Source organism: Aegilops tauschii, chromosome 6 (genome assembly GCF_002575655.3).
Source record: "Aegilops tauschii subsp. strangulata cultivar AL8/78 chromosome 6, Aet v6.0, whole genome shotgun sequence".
NCBI classification, from domain to species: Eukaryota; Viridiplantae; Streptophyta; class Magnoliopsida; order Poales; family Poaceae; genus Aegilops; species Aegilops tauschii.
In genome coordinates, this window is record NC_053040.3 from 475,301,149 (window position 1) to 475,316,568 (window position 15,420).

General features: G+C 48.2%; 4 protein-coding genes across 4 annotated transcripts; 2 read left to right on the plus strand and 2 right to left on the minus strand.

The window, feature by feature from the left end:
* Positions 1-33: 33 nt before the first annotated feature.
* LOC109750705 (3',5'-bisphosphate nucleotidase AHL) lies at positions 34-3,018 on the minus strand. Its single transcript, XM_020309659.4, has 4 exons — positions 2,287-3,018; positions 1,069-1,753; positions 445-810; positions 34-353 (listed from the first exon to the last, which is right to left on the minus strand). Exons 1-3 carry the CDS (start codon positions 2,705-2,707, stop codon positions 507-509), a joined length of 1,410 nt encoding a protein of 469 aa, XP_020165248.1. The 5' UTR covers positions 2,708-3,018; the 3' UTR covers positions 34-353; positions 445-506.
* A 1,854-nt stretch (positions 3,019-4,872) lies between these two features.
* On the plus strand, positions 4,873-7,013 carry LOC109750679 (uncharacterized). The gene is made up of 6 exons (XM_020309636.4): positions 4,873-5,306; positions 5,410-5,589; positions 5,899-5,980; positions 6,073-6,180; positions 6,299-6,457; positions 6,639-7,013. The coding sequence occupies exons 1-6, from the start codon at positions 5,049-5,051 to the stop codon at positions 6,833-6,835; spliced, it is 984 nt and encodes a 327-aa protein (XP_020165225.1). The 5' UTR covers positions 4,873-5,048; the 3' UTR covers positions 6,836-7,013.
* A 793-nt stretch (positions 7,014-7,806) lies between these two features.
* LOC109750688 (uncharacterized) lies at positions 7,807-10,221 on the plus strand. The gene is made up of 6 exons (XM_020309643.4): positions 7,807-8,297; positions 8,381-8,560; positions 8,873-8,954; positions 9,045-9,152; positions 9,290-9,448; positions 9,614-10,221. The coding sequence occupies exons 1-6, from the start codon at positions 8,040-8,042 to the stop codon at positions 9,808-9,810; spliced, it is 984 nt and encodes a 327-aa protein (XP_020165232.1). The 5' UTR covers positions 7,807-8,039; the 3' UTR covers positions 9,811-10,221.
* A 313-nt stretch (positions 10,222-10,534) lies between these two features.
* LOC109750758 (uncharacterized) lies at positions 10,535-12,074 on the minus strand. Its single transcript, XM_020309712.4, has 4 exons — positions 11,858-12,074; positions 11,107-11,218; positions 10,986-11,036; positions 10,535-10,834 (listed from the first exon to the last, which is right to left on the minus strand). The coding sequence occupies exons 1-4, from the start codon at positions 12,034-12,036 to the stop codon at positions 10,751-10,753; spliced, it is 426 nt and encodes a 141-aa protein (XP_020165301.1). The 5' UTR covers positions 12,037-12,074; the 3' UTR covers positions 10,535-10,750.
* Positions 12,075-15,420: the final 3,346 nt, after the last annotated feature.

The window sequence follows — 15,420 nt, forward strand, 5'->3', positions numbered from 1 at the left end:
ATCAAGACAATGAGAATAACTGAAGGCATAATATAGAGGCGAAAACTTGCAGACAATGCATCATGAGATCATTTTATCAAAGGTTCAGAGATTCGAGTTATCAGGTTCAGCAAACTGCTCATGACTGATGATTTAATCGACGTGCCATCAACCCAAGGAGCGTATGAGTTGTACCCGAGGGAAAAAGGAATGATACAAACCATCAAAACAGCCGATAAACATCTTTACAGATGCTCTTGGCGAACAAATGACGGTGTTCGTCGATCTCGTTCCGCAGATTGTTTATGAGCAGACAAGCTATGGTTAATTGAACACTGGAGACTAATTCTTCATACCAAAATGAGTCGAGTTACCTGTAAATAAACAGATACCGGAATGTAAGAGGCAGGCCAATTTTAGTTCAGACGTTGATAAAAACAGAGCAAAAGTTCTTTGTAAACTCACTCTTGCATGCTATGACTAGCATCACGCCATCTATCTGACTGTAAGGGTTTGGGTTGCTTGCATTACAACGTTGATGAGTTCCAACTTGCATCGACAGCTTCCAAAATTCTCCGATGAAGCAACGCCCCAGAACAAGCTATTATGCCTCTGTCCAAACCCTCCAAGTAAACACCCCTGGAAAAGTCCAACGGGCAACCCCCAGCATCTGTGACCACTCCACCAGCCTCTTGAATGATGACCACCCCGGCGGCATGATCCCATATCTTCTCCTTGTATCCACCTCTAGCGAATTTCATGAAGATTTCAGCATCACCTCGTGCTATTGCAGCATATTTCACCATGCTGTACACACGCAGAGGCTGGTTCCTGGAAACCAAGCAAAATAAATCAATCAATAAAAAACAACCAAAAGCCAAAACTTGCAATCCGCATGCAGATGACACGGAACAAGAGTAAAATGCTAGCACCAATTCATTCTAATGCCCATGTAAACCAATTCACTATTCAGCAATACCATATGCCAACTAGCACAAGAAAATCTATGAAATAATTTCTGCACTCTAGTGAAATAATAATATCATGGTTAATAAAAGTACCGTGTAGACAGTGAAATTCAGAACTGACCTTAAGCCTACACTATGGGCAAGTCCTGCAGTGAAGGAATGGCTGGAGTTGGCTTTCTCAACAGGTTCACAGAATGTTGCTGAAACAGGATCACTGACGGACGATACTTGAACCTCCCTTGAGTTATGCCAACTAAGCATACCAAAGTCGTGAACCAATGGCTGCATCCAAGCTTGGCCACATCCTTTGTGAGCATACATCACGCAACCCTTGTTCCAGGTTCCTGATGTAGGGGGAGCAACCTTAGACATCAACCTGTAGTACCGTTGGTGGTAGTTGAGCCATTCCTTCTTCATTGGATAATTTGGGCACCCGAGAACACCGAGCACAACTTCCCCGTCTTCAATTAAGGCGAGAGCAATAGCGTATTGGTCCCCACGCACAAAACCAAGCGTGCCATCCACAGGATCAAGCACCCAAAATCTTCCTTTTGGACCTCCGGTAGAGCTGCACTTCCGTATAGCTTGAAGAACATCATGAGCCCCGAGGTCTTTCTCCGGGGATCTCAGCCCATACTTTGGAGCTTCAACCAGGCAACCGTTGACTGCAGCGACGACAGACTCAAGCAAAGCCGTGCCGTCGCTACTAGACAGTGTCTCATCGTCTTCCTCTGCTACGATCGACACACTTTCATCACCAAAGCGATCTGAGAGTAGCCAGCTCACTGTCGCTTGCACGCCCCAATCTGGCATAAGGAAGACAGATGGGATTTATTAGGAACTAACCACCACAGAGACCCAATTTATTGCATAATAATATTTATACATTTAACTCTGGGTACTTAGTGACGTCACGAGTAGACAAAATTTGTTGCACAATAATACTCATATATGAGGCATTCCTGATATGTTGGAACTTGAAACACCCACTATATTTGACTGTGAGGCTGCAAAGCTGAATTGCATTTGCAGCCCACTATCAGTACTGTAACAGGTCAGCCAGTATATATCAGTGCAAACCCGCAGTCTTATTTATCGAATGGAGAAAAAAGATTACCACACTTGCACAATTCAAAAGTCAACACTCAACGCCAATAATTTAACTAAGCAGCATCTCGTTTAGGCATTGAGACTCACTCTAATAGTAATATAAATTTACCAATACAGCAGAGTTGTAGTTTGACTAACTTGGCTGCTAACTGGGTTCAAGGTGTGGAACGAATGGATTTGAATACTGAATGCTAGTACAAGTAATAATACTCAGAGTGGCAGTACGAACCGGCGACGGTGACCGGAGAGCGGTCGAGCTTGGAGTGGACGCCCCCGGAGCCGGAGCCTGGGTCCGCAAGGAGGAGCGCGTCCTGCACCCGCTGGCAGAGCGTGCAGGCGACCTGCACGACGCGCACCGCCGCCTCCATCTCCTTGGCGTAGTCCTTCTTGCCCCCTCCCCCTCCGAGGCCGCCGCCGCGGCAGTCCCACAGCCACTCGCGGTCCGCCCCGACCCGGAGCCGGCCGGCCGCGCCCAGGGACAGCGCCGGCGACGCCGAGGGCGGGGACGACGGGGCGCAGCGGCTGCGGCGCCCGCGCTCTGACCCGCGCCAGTCCGGCGGGGACCGCGGGAAGCCCCGCGCGGCGGCGGAGGAGGGGGAGGGGGAGGGGGAGGGCGCGGCCGCCCAGGCGGAGAGGCGGAGGCCGCCCATGGCCGGCGGCGCCAGAGCCCCGAAATAGACAGACGGCGCGGGCGGCTCAATCAATCCGAACCCTACCCCGCGCGCCCTCGCTGGCTGGCTGGCTCTTCGCCCGCTGCTTCGATCCGATATGTACTAGCGTTCCGAGAAGCTTCTGCTCTCGCCTTCCGTTAGCCGCCGCCGCCCGCGACTGGTGAGCGGCGCAGCCCCCGCGCCGATGCCGTGGATGGTGACGAACTCCATGATGCCATCATCCTCTACCCTTTCCCCAACTCTGTATCCCTGTTCCCACCACCACCACTGGCCGCACGCACGAGCACAGCAAAACAGCATGCGCATTTCTGGAATCACTTTATGGCTTTATGCCGGTACAGCCCAATCAACTACTCCTTTCCTTCCATAATCTATTGCCTATAATTCCTAAAGTTAACTATTTGTATAAAAAATCCCTAAAAAACTAGGATCTTGCTAAGTCTTAGTCGAAATCTCAGTCGATACTATACCCATGAGATCTTACATTGAGATCCGTCCAGAATTTTCTTTTTAGTCTTTTCTTTTTCTCTCTTGCATGTTATATCACTTAGCTAAGACTTGATTAAATCCTAGTCGACTGAGAACTATTAGTATAAAATTTGATCAAAGAAAGTTAAAAAACATTGACAACAATATTACTAAACTAATATAAGACGTTTTTATATTAGTTTACGGAGGGAGTATATCTTATGTATCTATTCATATTGGTCAGAGTTTATGAAGTTTGTCTTCTAAGAAAATCTATATGTACTACATTATAAAACGAAGAAAGTACTAGTAAGATACATATTAGCTTTTCGTAAGTCAAATCTAGGAAAGTTTGGCCAAATTTATATTAAAAAGTATCAATATCCTTTTTGGGGGGTAAAAATTATCAATATCTACAATATCAGATAAATTAAACATGAAAATGTTTTTTTGTCATAGACCTAATTAATATTAATTTAGTATTGTAAATCATTTTTCTATGGTCAAATAGACTTGTAAAAGTTTTGATTTAAGACAACGGTAAGATGTGAAATAAAAAAGGAAGGAGCATAAAAGAAGGATTCATTTTTCTAGAACCCAAAAGTGAAGAAAATAATCGAGGGATAAGAGCATCTCTAACCCAAGTCCTCTTTTCTTCCCTATATGTCCAGACCAAACGGTCCGAACATGTTTAGATCTCGAACACGGACACCCATTTTACGACATGCTCATATTGAGGCAGTCCAACCTCTCAACTGAGAGGAAGAGAAGATAGGAGGAGGAGAGGAGGAGGAGGAGGCCGACCCCATGGCCCTGGCGAAGGTCGCGGAGGAGGAGGCGATGGTCGTTGAGGTCGCGACTCCGGTCCATGGGCCAAACAACCTCTACTCCATGGTGGAGGCGAAGGAGCAAGTCCGCCTCACCCTACTGGAGGAGTACCGCGCGCCCGTGGTGCAACTTAAGGCGGACCACGCAAATGCCGATGTCGTCTTGGAGCTCGTTGATGCGGACCCAGAGCTCATTGACGTGAACCGGGCGGTCTACACGCCCATGTAGAGCAACCCACACGGTCGACTCCGAACACCGCTAGCTCCGCATCAACGAGGCGTGGTGCACCAGGCCGTCGAGGAGCTCGGGGCTGAGGACGACGACGGCAATGCCAAAGAGGCACACATCAACAACCGTCATGGGTTCGCACCCGCGACCAATGACAACGAGGCCAACAGCTCTGGCGGGAGGTCTTCGACCTCACCTCTGGACGAAAAAAGCAGGATTTTTAGAGTAGTTTTTATTAAGCGATCTTTTACACTACAAAAATCTATGAATTAATATGAACGACTCGATGTCTGCCTTGTTTGAAATATTGTTAAACGGCCGGCGTTCGACCGAATGTCCACCAATGCGTCACGAACAAAGGTGGGTTTTGTCCGGGATTAAATGAAAAGGGGGATGGAGGAGACATGAGCTGTCGGCAAAATAGCTCGATGCCAAAATATAAAAAGCTTAACACTTCTTATTTGATTTTTTTTCTGTATTTTAAAATAAAAAGATCTAAATCTAAAATGCAAATGCAAAGGTCATCTTATTCAAAACCTCAATCATCACATCCGTGTTCGTTTGACGTATGCCGTTGAAGTTTTTTTTTTTGAGAGATCGTATGCCGTTGAAGATGCTCTAACCACGTTCTGCCGTCCAACTTTCTTGGGCCGGATCCAGCCGGAGAAGCCCGGCCCTATATCCGAGCAGAGCCGCCGAGAGCAGAGCCGTGGAGCAGTGGCCTGCAGACGCGGAGCTACCGAGAGCCGGAGGACGGAAGCAAGTGAGCTGAGCGCAGGCGGAGGCGGACGCGACGATGAGGGCGGTGGCGATCGCGAGCCCCGGCGGGCCGGAGGCGCTGCAGGTGCGCGAGGTGGAGGACCTCCCGGCGCCGGGGGAGGGCGAGGTGCTCGTCGCGGTGGCCGCCGCCGGCGTCAACCGCGCCGACACGGTCCAGCGGCAGGGCCGGTACCCGCCGCCGCCGGGCGCCTCCCCCTACCCGGGCCTCGAGTGCTCCGGCACCATCCTCGCGCTCGGGGCCAACGTGCCCCCGCGCTGGGCCGTCGGCGACCAGGTGCCCTCTGCCCTGCCTGCCCCCATGGCGAATCGGTGATGGCCGCTGCTTCTCTGAAGTCTGAAACTCACTTTTTTTTTTTGCGTATGCTGTTGCGCTGCAGGTGTGCGCGCTGCTCACCGGCGGCGGGTATGCGGAGAAGGTGGTGGTGCCGGCGGGGCAGCTGCTCCCGGTGCCGGAGGGGGTGTCGCTGGCCGACGCCGCCGGCTTGCCCGAGGTGGCCTGCACCGTCTGGTCCACCGTCTTCATGACCAGCCACCTCTCCCCCGGCGAATCCTTCCTTGTAAGAAATTCTCTCTTGCTAATTTGTTCTCCATGTGATGATTGCAAACGGCGTATCAGTTTACTGGGAATGAGACTGCTTTGTGGGGATGAGACTGCTTGTGAATTTCTTACACTGAGAATTGAGTCTGATATCTTTTGTCACAACAAATTGGCATGCCTCGACTAACTGAGAAATAGCAAAGTAATTGATGCTTACTCGAATGAAGTGTGAACTACTTTAGCAGTTACTCATATGCAAAGTGAGGTGAATTATCCTGGACTCCTGGCTGTATTATTCCTGATGATTGGGTGTCTCCAATGTATGCAGATCCATGGCGGATCGAGTGGAATTGGTACATTCGCTATACAGATTGCGAAGCACCTTGGTGTTAAGGTTTTTGTTACTGCAGGTTTGTTAGTTATACACTTACTAAGAAAAGAAATAAGATATTACCAAATCGTTTCTGAATCTGTGCTAATTAACTCTGTCATTCTATTCTAGGAAGTGAAGAAAAACTAGCAGCCTGCAAAGGTTTGGGAGCGGATGTATGTATAAACTACAAAACTGAAGATTTTGTAGCACGCGTAAAAGAAGAAACAAATGGAAAGGGTATGCTGCTGCTCTTCTGCTCTTCTTTGTTGTTGTTGCCCCAACACATAGTGTTGTACCACGTCATACCTGTCAAGTTCATATATACTAACTGTAGTATGAAAATACCTCTAACCAGGTGTTGATGTCATTCTGGACAATATCGGCGGGTCTTATCTCCAGCGCAATCTGAACAGCCTAGCTGTTGATGGTAGACTCTTCATCATCGGTTTCATGGGAGGCACTACAACTGAAGTGAACCTTCAGGCGATGCTTGCCCGAAGACTGACCATACAAGGTTGGATGGATCTATCTATAGGCAACCATCTCTCTTTCAGAGTTTTCAGACCTATGTGATTCTCAGTATCGCCATCTGATGTTATTTGCTTGTTGTTTGCTTCGTTGTTTTACATGATTGCACTATTCCTAAACATCATCACTAATCTACCACTTGGTTGAATTGTCATGATTTTGTACAGCTGCTGGACTGCGGAACAGAAGCCTCGCTAACAAAGCCCAGATCGTCAGCGAGGTGGAGAAGAATGTGTGGCCTGCCGTCGCATCGGGCAAGGTGAAGCCGGTGATTTACAAGACATTCCCTCTATCCGAAGCAGCTGAATCTCACAAGTTGATGGAGACGAGCTCCCACATTGGCAAGATACTGCTGATTCCATGATGGGGTATGGTGTATCATGTATTCATGTGTACACTAGCCGATGTGGGCACTGTTTTCTGTAGTGAACTATGCATGGACATGCCCTTTTATATTGTAATAAGCTGGATCTCTAAGTGCTGATGAAATTGGATATGTATCTTGAGGATAAATAGTCACAATAAAATGTTGGAACTTGGAAGTCTTGTTCTTTCATCTTATGGGAGGATTATTGATGTTGAGATTTTTTCACAATAGTTTTGACTGAATTTCCAATTTGGATAAGTCAATTTTGTGGGAGGAAGAAGACTGAAGGAGAAAAAAAAAAGAGATGGTATAGCGAACTTTCGGATTTTGCCCATGGCAAATCGAACGTTTTCTATGACAGCTTTAGTTGACGCAAGAATGGCAAATTAGTTGGCAAGCATGGCAATTTCGAAGAAAAAACAAACTGAGGACGGAATTGACATGCTTACCAACTAAATTTGCCATCCTCGCATCAACTGAAGTTTCCATAAAAATCGTTTGATTTGCCATCAGCAAAATCCAAACGTTCAACACTTATCGAGGTCCAAAAATAAGCTAGGGGAAGAAAAAAGAAGGGCAAACTTATGATGTTTAATTTAAAATGGCCTAGAAAATTGAATAACCCAAAAAAAATATTGTGACGACTTACCTGTAGCCACTTCCATATTTTCCCTATTAATTTGATCGACTTTTGAATTGAAAAAGTTTATACGCACTCGAAACGCTGACGTGTGGTTCATGAGATCGATTCAAGGATTCAATGGCGATGACTGTGGCTCCCGATCGCTGGTCCTTAGATGCACGTGCAGGAAGACTTCGCGACTCTCATCGATAAGGTCAAGCTGGCTCCGATAAGGAAGTGGTGCGTCGGCGGCTCGTTCTGGTGGCAGCAATGGTCATTCAGTTGTCCATGAACATCGATGTAATTTTTATTATATTTGAGGTGCTTTGTTCTTAGGTGAATCTTTGTAATAGATTTGATATATTTTTTAAAGAAACGCTGACGTGCGGTTCATCGTCTCTACCTCTATGGCGGCCTCGGGAGAAGTGGGGGAGCCAGCGGGGACCACGCAGCTAGCCGCCGGCGGCGGGAACTTTCTCCCGTCTGTCGACCTCATGGGGGATATCAGGCATGAGCAACCCACTCGCGGCCGAGCTGAGCAGGCAGTGAGAGCGACGAGGGAGATCGACGCCGACGACGATGAGGGCGGTGGCGATCGCGAGCCCCGGCGGGCCGGAGGTGCTGGAGGAGCGCGAGGTGGAGGACCTCGCGGCGCCGGGGGACGGCGAGGTGCTCCTCGGGGTGGCCGCCGCCGGCGTCAACCGCACCGACACGGTCCAGCGGCAGGGCGGGTACCCGGCGCCGTCCGGCGCCTCGCCCTACCCGGGGGTCGAGTGCTCCGGCTCCATCCTCGCCCTCGGGGCCAACGTCCACCCGCGCTGGGCCGTCGGCGACCAGGTAATAGTTTAGTTCACCGCCTCCTCTGGCCCTGCGCGCCCTTGCTGTCGCCGTGCTGTGAACCTGTGATGTATCGCGCGCAGGTGTGCGCGCTGCTTAACGGCGGCGGGTACGCGGAGAAGGTGGTGGTGCCGGCGGCGCTGCTGCTCCCGGTGCCGGAGGGGGTGTCGCTGACGGACGCCGCCGGCTTGCCCGAGGTGGCCTGCACCGTCTGGTCCACCGTCTTCATGACCAGCCATCTCTCCCCCGGCGAATCCTTCCTTGTGAGAAATTCTCTCTTGCTGATTTGTTGGGATTGCAGGCCGATTAACCTGCCTCAGTCATCCCCACATATGATTCCTACTACTCTGAGCATGATTCAGTCAGTCTGGTCACAACAAATTGGCATGCTCTGACTAACTGAAAAATACTAGCAAAGTACTGAATGATCCCAACTCGAATGGAGTATGAAATGATTCAGTAGTCACTTGTATGCAAAAGTAGGTGCACAATTGGTGTTGTGAGAATTGAACTGGAACTGAATTTTCATGTCTATGTTTTTTATTTGCTGATGAGGTATCTCTAACGGTATGCAGATCCATGGCGGATCAAGCGGAATCGGCACATTTGCCATACAGATCGCAAAGCACCTCGGAATTAAGGTTTTTGTTACTGCAGGTTTGTTTGTTCAGATAGATCCAGTATATATGGTACTAAGATGTTTTCTGAAAGTGTGCCACAAGTAACTCTGTTATTATGCTGCTCTAGGAAGCGAAGAAAAATTAGCTGCTTGCGCAGGTTTGGGTGCGGATGTATGCATAAACTACAAAACTGAAGAGTTTGTAGCACGTATCAAAGAAGAAACTAATGGAAAGGGTAATATATATCCTGCCATCCTCTTGTAATGCTTGATACCCTGATGCAAAAATAAAACATAATGTTTTGGCTTTTAAAAGTTATGCTTGACAAGTTAATATACATTCTAACTGTAATATGGGGAATATCTTTACCAGGTGTCGATGTCATTTTGGACAACGTCGGCGGACCTTATCTCCAGCGCAATCTGGACAGCTTAGCAGTTGATGGTAGGCTTTTCATCATTGGTTTCATGGGAGGCACCGTGACCGAAGTGAACCTGCAGGCGATGCTTGCCCGAAGATTGACCATACAAGGTTGCATTGATCCACACGATTTCCCCACTTCTCGTTATGTCACGTGTTTTTTACCTGATCACAGATTTTATATCAAAGCTTTTTGTTTGTTTTATGTGATTGGACGATTCCTAAATGTCATCACTAATTTTAGCAATGGTTTGAATTGCTATGATTTATGTGCAGTTGCTGGGCTGCGCAGCAGAAGCCTGGCCAATAAAGCTCAGATCGTCAGCGAGGTGGAGAAAAATGTATGGCCAGCCGTTGCATCGGGCAAGGTGAAGCCGGTGGTTTACAAGACGCTCCCTCTTTCTGAGGCAGCAGAAGCTCACAAGCTGATGGAGTCAAGCTCCCACATTGGCAAGATACTACTGATTCCATGACTGGGTATGGTATCCTTCAGCTTTGAGCAGTGTGCAACCATGCATTGATGTGCTACCCTATCTTGTAAAGTTGGTTCTTGAAGTGCTGATGAAAGTGGATATATATATTGAAAACCATTAGTTATAATAAGTGTTGGAACTTCGAAGTCACTAGATTTGGGTTTGAAAAAGGTTGCTTGGTTGAGCCGCCTGGCATAGTGTTCTTGATGATGATGCTCCTAGTTCAGATCCTACTGAGCAGGATTAGCATTGAATGGTCACAAGCATGATGCATTACTTTGCTCAGTAGGATTAATCCAGGCACCTGAATAGGTTGATGGAGGATCAGCACCTGTATATTTTGGATTGGGCAACGGTTGCATAAACAGAAGTGAATAGGTTTATGACAACTGAATATTTTGGATTTGGCAACTGTTGCACTGTATATTTATAACCTGAATAGGTTTATGTAACCAGAACACTTGAAGAGAATTTCACAGCGATAGCTGGTCAGAGACAAGATGAGCAAGACAGGCCTCTGTTTAATATGCAGCTTTTTGGGCCCACCCTGTGTAATCAGGTGGATTGGCAGGTTCAAAAAGAAAAGGAATGTCTACAGCCAAGATTTTTTTACTTTTGAAAACATACACCGAAGGAATTGGATATAACCATCACTGCACTGCATATGTACAGCTGCCAAGCAATTTTCCCAAATCCAGCACAAAACTTAGTACTGTACATAATATTAAAAATGAGCCGAAACACACTTATGCATTGCTACTCACAAGTGATTACTTCAAAAATTGTGCCCGGGTGTATAGGTCATTAACAATTGCAAACACAAGTTTCTTTGCTGCAGTCGCCATATGTACTATTACAAAGCTGCTCATTCCATCTGTCCTCACTCCAATAATAAGAAAAATGAAAACGAAACTAGTGCTAATCTGCCAGTGAAATGTACTTATTCCTGATTAATATTCAATGGAACGGTGCAATTGCACTCCAGTTTCATGGATTCAGTCTGCCTCTTCAACATCTCATTATCCTGCAGCAACGGAGATCAGCTTAAGCAAGGCATGTACATAGGAGAGAGTGAAAATAAATGGAGAGGAAGCAGACGGTCAAATGAAACAGGATACACAAAACTAAGGTTCTGATATAGTGAGAAAATGCACTGAAATTTGCCCCAAAATTACCTTTTGTAACTCTTCAAATCTCTTGGTTGAATCAGACAGTGAGGTCTTGACCTACAAATAAAGATTGTCCCATGAGCATCGGAGACGTAAATCATGGGAGAATGCAAGCAATGGAACCAACCTTTAAAAGTTCATCTTGCAGGTCCCTGTTTTTCGCCAATTCCGTGTCGTATTTCATTCTCCATTCAGCGGATTCATCCATTGCCTCTAGGTTAGCATGCTCGAACTGCCTCCTGCAAAGATGACCCAGCAAAAGAATGCCAATAAACCGCTTAGCCATGCCTCCGACAAAACATCAAGATAACACGAACGCGAGCACACGCATATATGAAATTGTACGGACCTAGCTTAAAATTTGACCAGAGACAGACAACCGCTATGCGAAAAATCAAAATCAACAATGTTCTGTATGGAGCAGGCAAATATAGCTTAAGCATATGGCAGTCAAAATCTTGCTGAAAAGCATGCACTTGAGACGACAATGGCAGACACGTATATTCAGTGGGAATAAACGAGCAAGGAAATAATGCCCCAATTCATCAAACTCCCCTTGAATTGAATCCTTGATCAGCCAGCTAATTCTCAGATCATCTGGACTGGGAGCAGGCAGTAAAAAAGAAACTAGAAAAAGTGAGCATCTGATGCAATGTAAGTCTGGATCCATTGTTTCTTACACCCAAATGGTGAAATGAAATGCCAGGACTCGGCTGGAACCCGACTAAGATTTGCCCTTAGGAATCCACTCTACAGAAGCGAGGTGCCCCGAATTCGAGGGTCTCCTCCTCCCAGCCATGATCCACCCGTGGAACAGGCCTGAGGATCCGTCGGCAGAATGATGTGGGGAAGAGGGGAAGGGCGGGCGGGGTGCGAACCGGAGCTCCTCGCGGTCGTCGGCGGTGAAGGAGGGGTCGTCGGACTGGCGCGCCCAGATGCGGAAGTAGACGGCGGTGCCCATCAGCAGCGCCACCGCGAACGTCAGCATCAGCGCCTGCCGCTCCTGCCGCCGCCCCCCTCCTCCTCCGCTTGCTACCCCCCCTCTTCCTCCCATCATCTTCCTCCTTCCTCGCCGATCTGCCCTCCACACCCCACACCCCGCACCCCGCTTCCGGCAAGCTCCTGTTTACTCGCAAGGGCCTCTTCACGGCCCACCCAGCTGCGCGCCCCAGCCCAGCCCGTTCGGAATCTAAGCCCACTGGGCCCGACCATTTCGAGCCCTGCGCGTCGCCCCCTGCTAGGGTGACTCGAGCGGAGATCCCGGAATTCCCTATTCGCCGCATTTTGCGGCAAAATGTCGACCTGCCGCACACCCATCGACCGTTCGTGGGCCGGCCCATGTCGGATGCATCGTACAGTGAAAATTGCTAAAAAAATGAAGAGAGGGAGAACTCGAACCTCAAACCTCCCACTTCGGGAGATGCGAGTCTAGCCACTCGACCTTAACAACACTAGTGTCCTATAAGTGCAAGGATATCTCCTATTATATGTTCCTTTCTTTCACTTTTTTTCTTTTTTCGTTTTCCTGTTTCTTTCTTTCTTTTATTTTTGTTTTAGAAATATCGCAATTTCAAAAAAGTTCTATATATTCAATACTTTATTAGGCTTTTTATAAAAAAATTGATTTTTTTCAGGTTTCAAATAACATTCCATTCTTTTCAAAAAATGTACAAAATTTGTTTGTGTTTCAAAATGAGTTCGGTGTTTCAAAATTTGCTCGTGATTTTCAGAAAATGTTCGCGTTTTCAAATTTGTTCAAATTTTCAAAAAGTTTTGGAATTTCACATTTGTTCCCATTTTTCAAAATTTGCTCGTGATTCTCAAAAAATGTTCGCGTTTTCAAATTTGTTCAAATTTTCAAAATAGTTTTGGAATTTCACATTTGTTCCCAATTTTCGAAAATTGTTCGTGTTTTTCAAAAAATGTTCACGTTTTCAAAATTTGGATAGAAATTTTAAAAATGTTCAAGTATTTTAAAAAATGTTTGTGGTCATAAACTTTTGTTCATACTTTCACGAAATTTTCCATTTTTAATTTTTTTGTTCACCAATTCAAAAAATGTTCGCTGTTTGAATTTTTATTCAGAATATCACGAAATGTTCCATTTTTCAAATTTTTGTTCACAAATTCAAAAAAAATCACGGTTTCAAATTTGTTTGGAATTTCATAATTTGTTCACAAATTCAAAAAATGTTCGCGGTTACAATTTCTTTGGAATTTCATAATTTGTTCACACTGTTTCAAATTTGTTCGGAATTTCATAATTTGTTCACAAATTCAAAAAATTGTTCACGTTATCACAAAAACAATTTCTGACTTTTCAATTTTTTTGTTCACATATTCGAAAAATGTTCTTGTCTCTATTTTTCCATGAATTCAAAAAATGTGCGCACATTTTTAAAGAGACACATTCAAAGAAACTATACTTGAAAACAAATCAATACAACAAGTAATTTTGGGTTCACTGCAGTAATTGGTTCCTGTTCGCTACAGTGCACAAGTCAGGTTTAGTTCTTTAACACCTGTGCTAGTCTACTGTGTTGGCGACGTGTGCGCAGTCGCAAGCACTTGGTCGCAAGTTCGAATCCTCGTCGCGCCTGACTTTTCTTTTTGCCATTTTTTCGTCCCGCGGTGAAGCTTCATGGGCCGGCCCAGTCGAGCTGCCCCTGTGCGTCTGGCCACCAATTTGACACAAAGAGCGTCCAATAGAAGCTCTCGGAGATCCCATCCGCGCCGCCGGGCTATCTCCCCCGCGTCCTCCCCTCCGTCGCTGCCGGAGGAAGCCGCCGGGCGAAGCCCCGGCCGGCCGACGACGGCGGCGGAGGACCACTTCCCTCCCGTGTCCAGATCGGGTGAGGCAGGTCACCCATCGGCGCTGGGGCGCCTCTCCCAGATCTGGGTCGCGGCGGCGTGGTGGCGGGCGGAGGCGGCGGAGCTGCAGGCAACGTGGGAGTCCGGGTGGTGCGGGCCGCTGGGTGCGTCCGCGTGGTCACGGCGGCCATGGTTGCGGTGGCCGGTGGCTCGTCGATCTGGAGGCGGCGGAACGTGGCCGGTGGCGGCGGCGACGTTCGACCTGGATCCTGGGGCGGCGGCAGGTGAAGCTCGGGCTGCTCGCGGCGGCATAGCATGGGGCTGTCCCTGTCCAAGGCGAATCTGCACCGGCGATCTGGTGGCTTGGTCTCCGGATTGGTTCGGATCATAGACGGTGACGAGCGCGCAGGATCCCTCTAGACGGCCCTCACGGTTTGGAGAGGTGGGGTGGCAGCCCTCCTCCCAGGCTCCGGTGGTGGCACCCACAGGCAGTGGTCGGTGTGCCAAGGGCTCCCACGGTGGCAGTGCTATTGCGGATGGTCGCCGGATCTAAGCAGCTAGATCTGGGGCTTTGAAGGCGGTCAAGATGGTGCACAAGTTGTCGGCTGGATTACTTGGGACAGATCCGGGTGAAAACTTAGTCTTCGACCGGTGGCCGGAGCCGGTGATGGCGACGCCCTTGCATCGTTCCTTCTTGAACGCATCATCAAGGTGAAGCTCCCAGCTCCTCCCGATACCTCCGGGGGAAACCCTTGATCAATTGATCGGATGATGGCGGCGCTCTCGTGTCGTTCCCTCCTTGGGGGCGTCATTCTTGGAGGTGTGCATTGGGTCGAGGGACCATTGGACGGTTTTACTGTTTTACTGGTGGAGCGGCGTTTCTTGTTCGCATCGGCGATGTGGAGTCTCGGCGGCGTGGCGCGGCAGGGTCTCGGCAACGGATGTGTGATGATGGACACGCGTATGAAGGTGGCGCTGTCTGATGTCGTGGTGGCGTCGACTTCAGGCCTGACAATTGATGCGTCGGTACATGCTCTGAAGATGGCGGTGGCAGCCTCTGAGAGGGCGCCGAACTGGTGAGTGCCCCAGAGCAGGTGGCTTAGTTGGGGCCTCAAGTTTTAGATGTTAGGCATTGGTGCGAGGTCTGTTTGGTATTTGCCCCAAACTCTCGGCACCCCCTTCATCAGTTAGATAGGAGTAGCGACAGTTGTTGCGAAGATGGTGGCTTCAGACCTATTGATGTATTTCTTTGTAAGATCTTTGTGAATAATCAATAAAATGGCCGCATGCATATTCCAGATGCAGAGGCCGGGGGTCATCCTCCTTGTCTAAAAAAATACTAGTATTTAAAAAAAAAATCGGCAAAGTCCACCACGCTTCAGACTCCACCGGCCACCGCCGACAGCCGTTTCAGCGCAGAGCAGAGGGGGAAACCATGACCAATGTCTGGCGTGTGGCTCGGCGCCCTCTCGGAACGACGCCATGGCTGCACTCACGCTCTCCGGGCCTCGATAAGATTCAGTTATGTCCGTTGCGCATCGGATGCATGAGCCGCACGCATGGCTCATGCTTAAGTAGGAGGTCTCTCTTGAAACCATGGCCGGGATGTTCAAAAGAAAGCTTAGCGGCA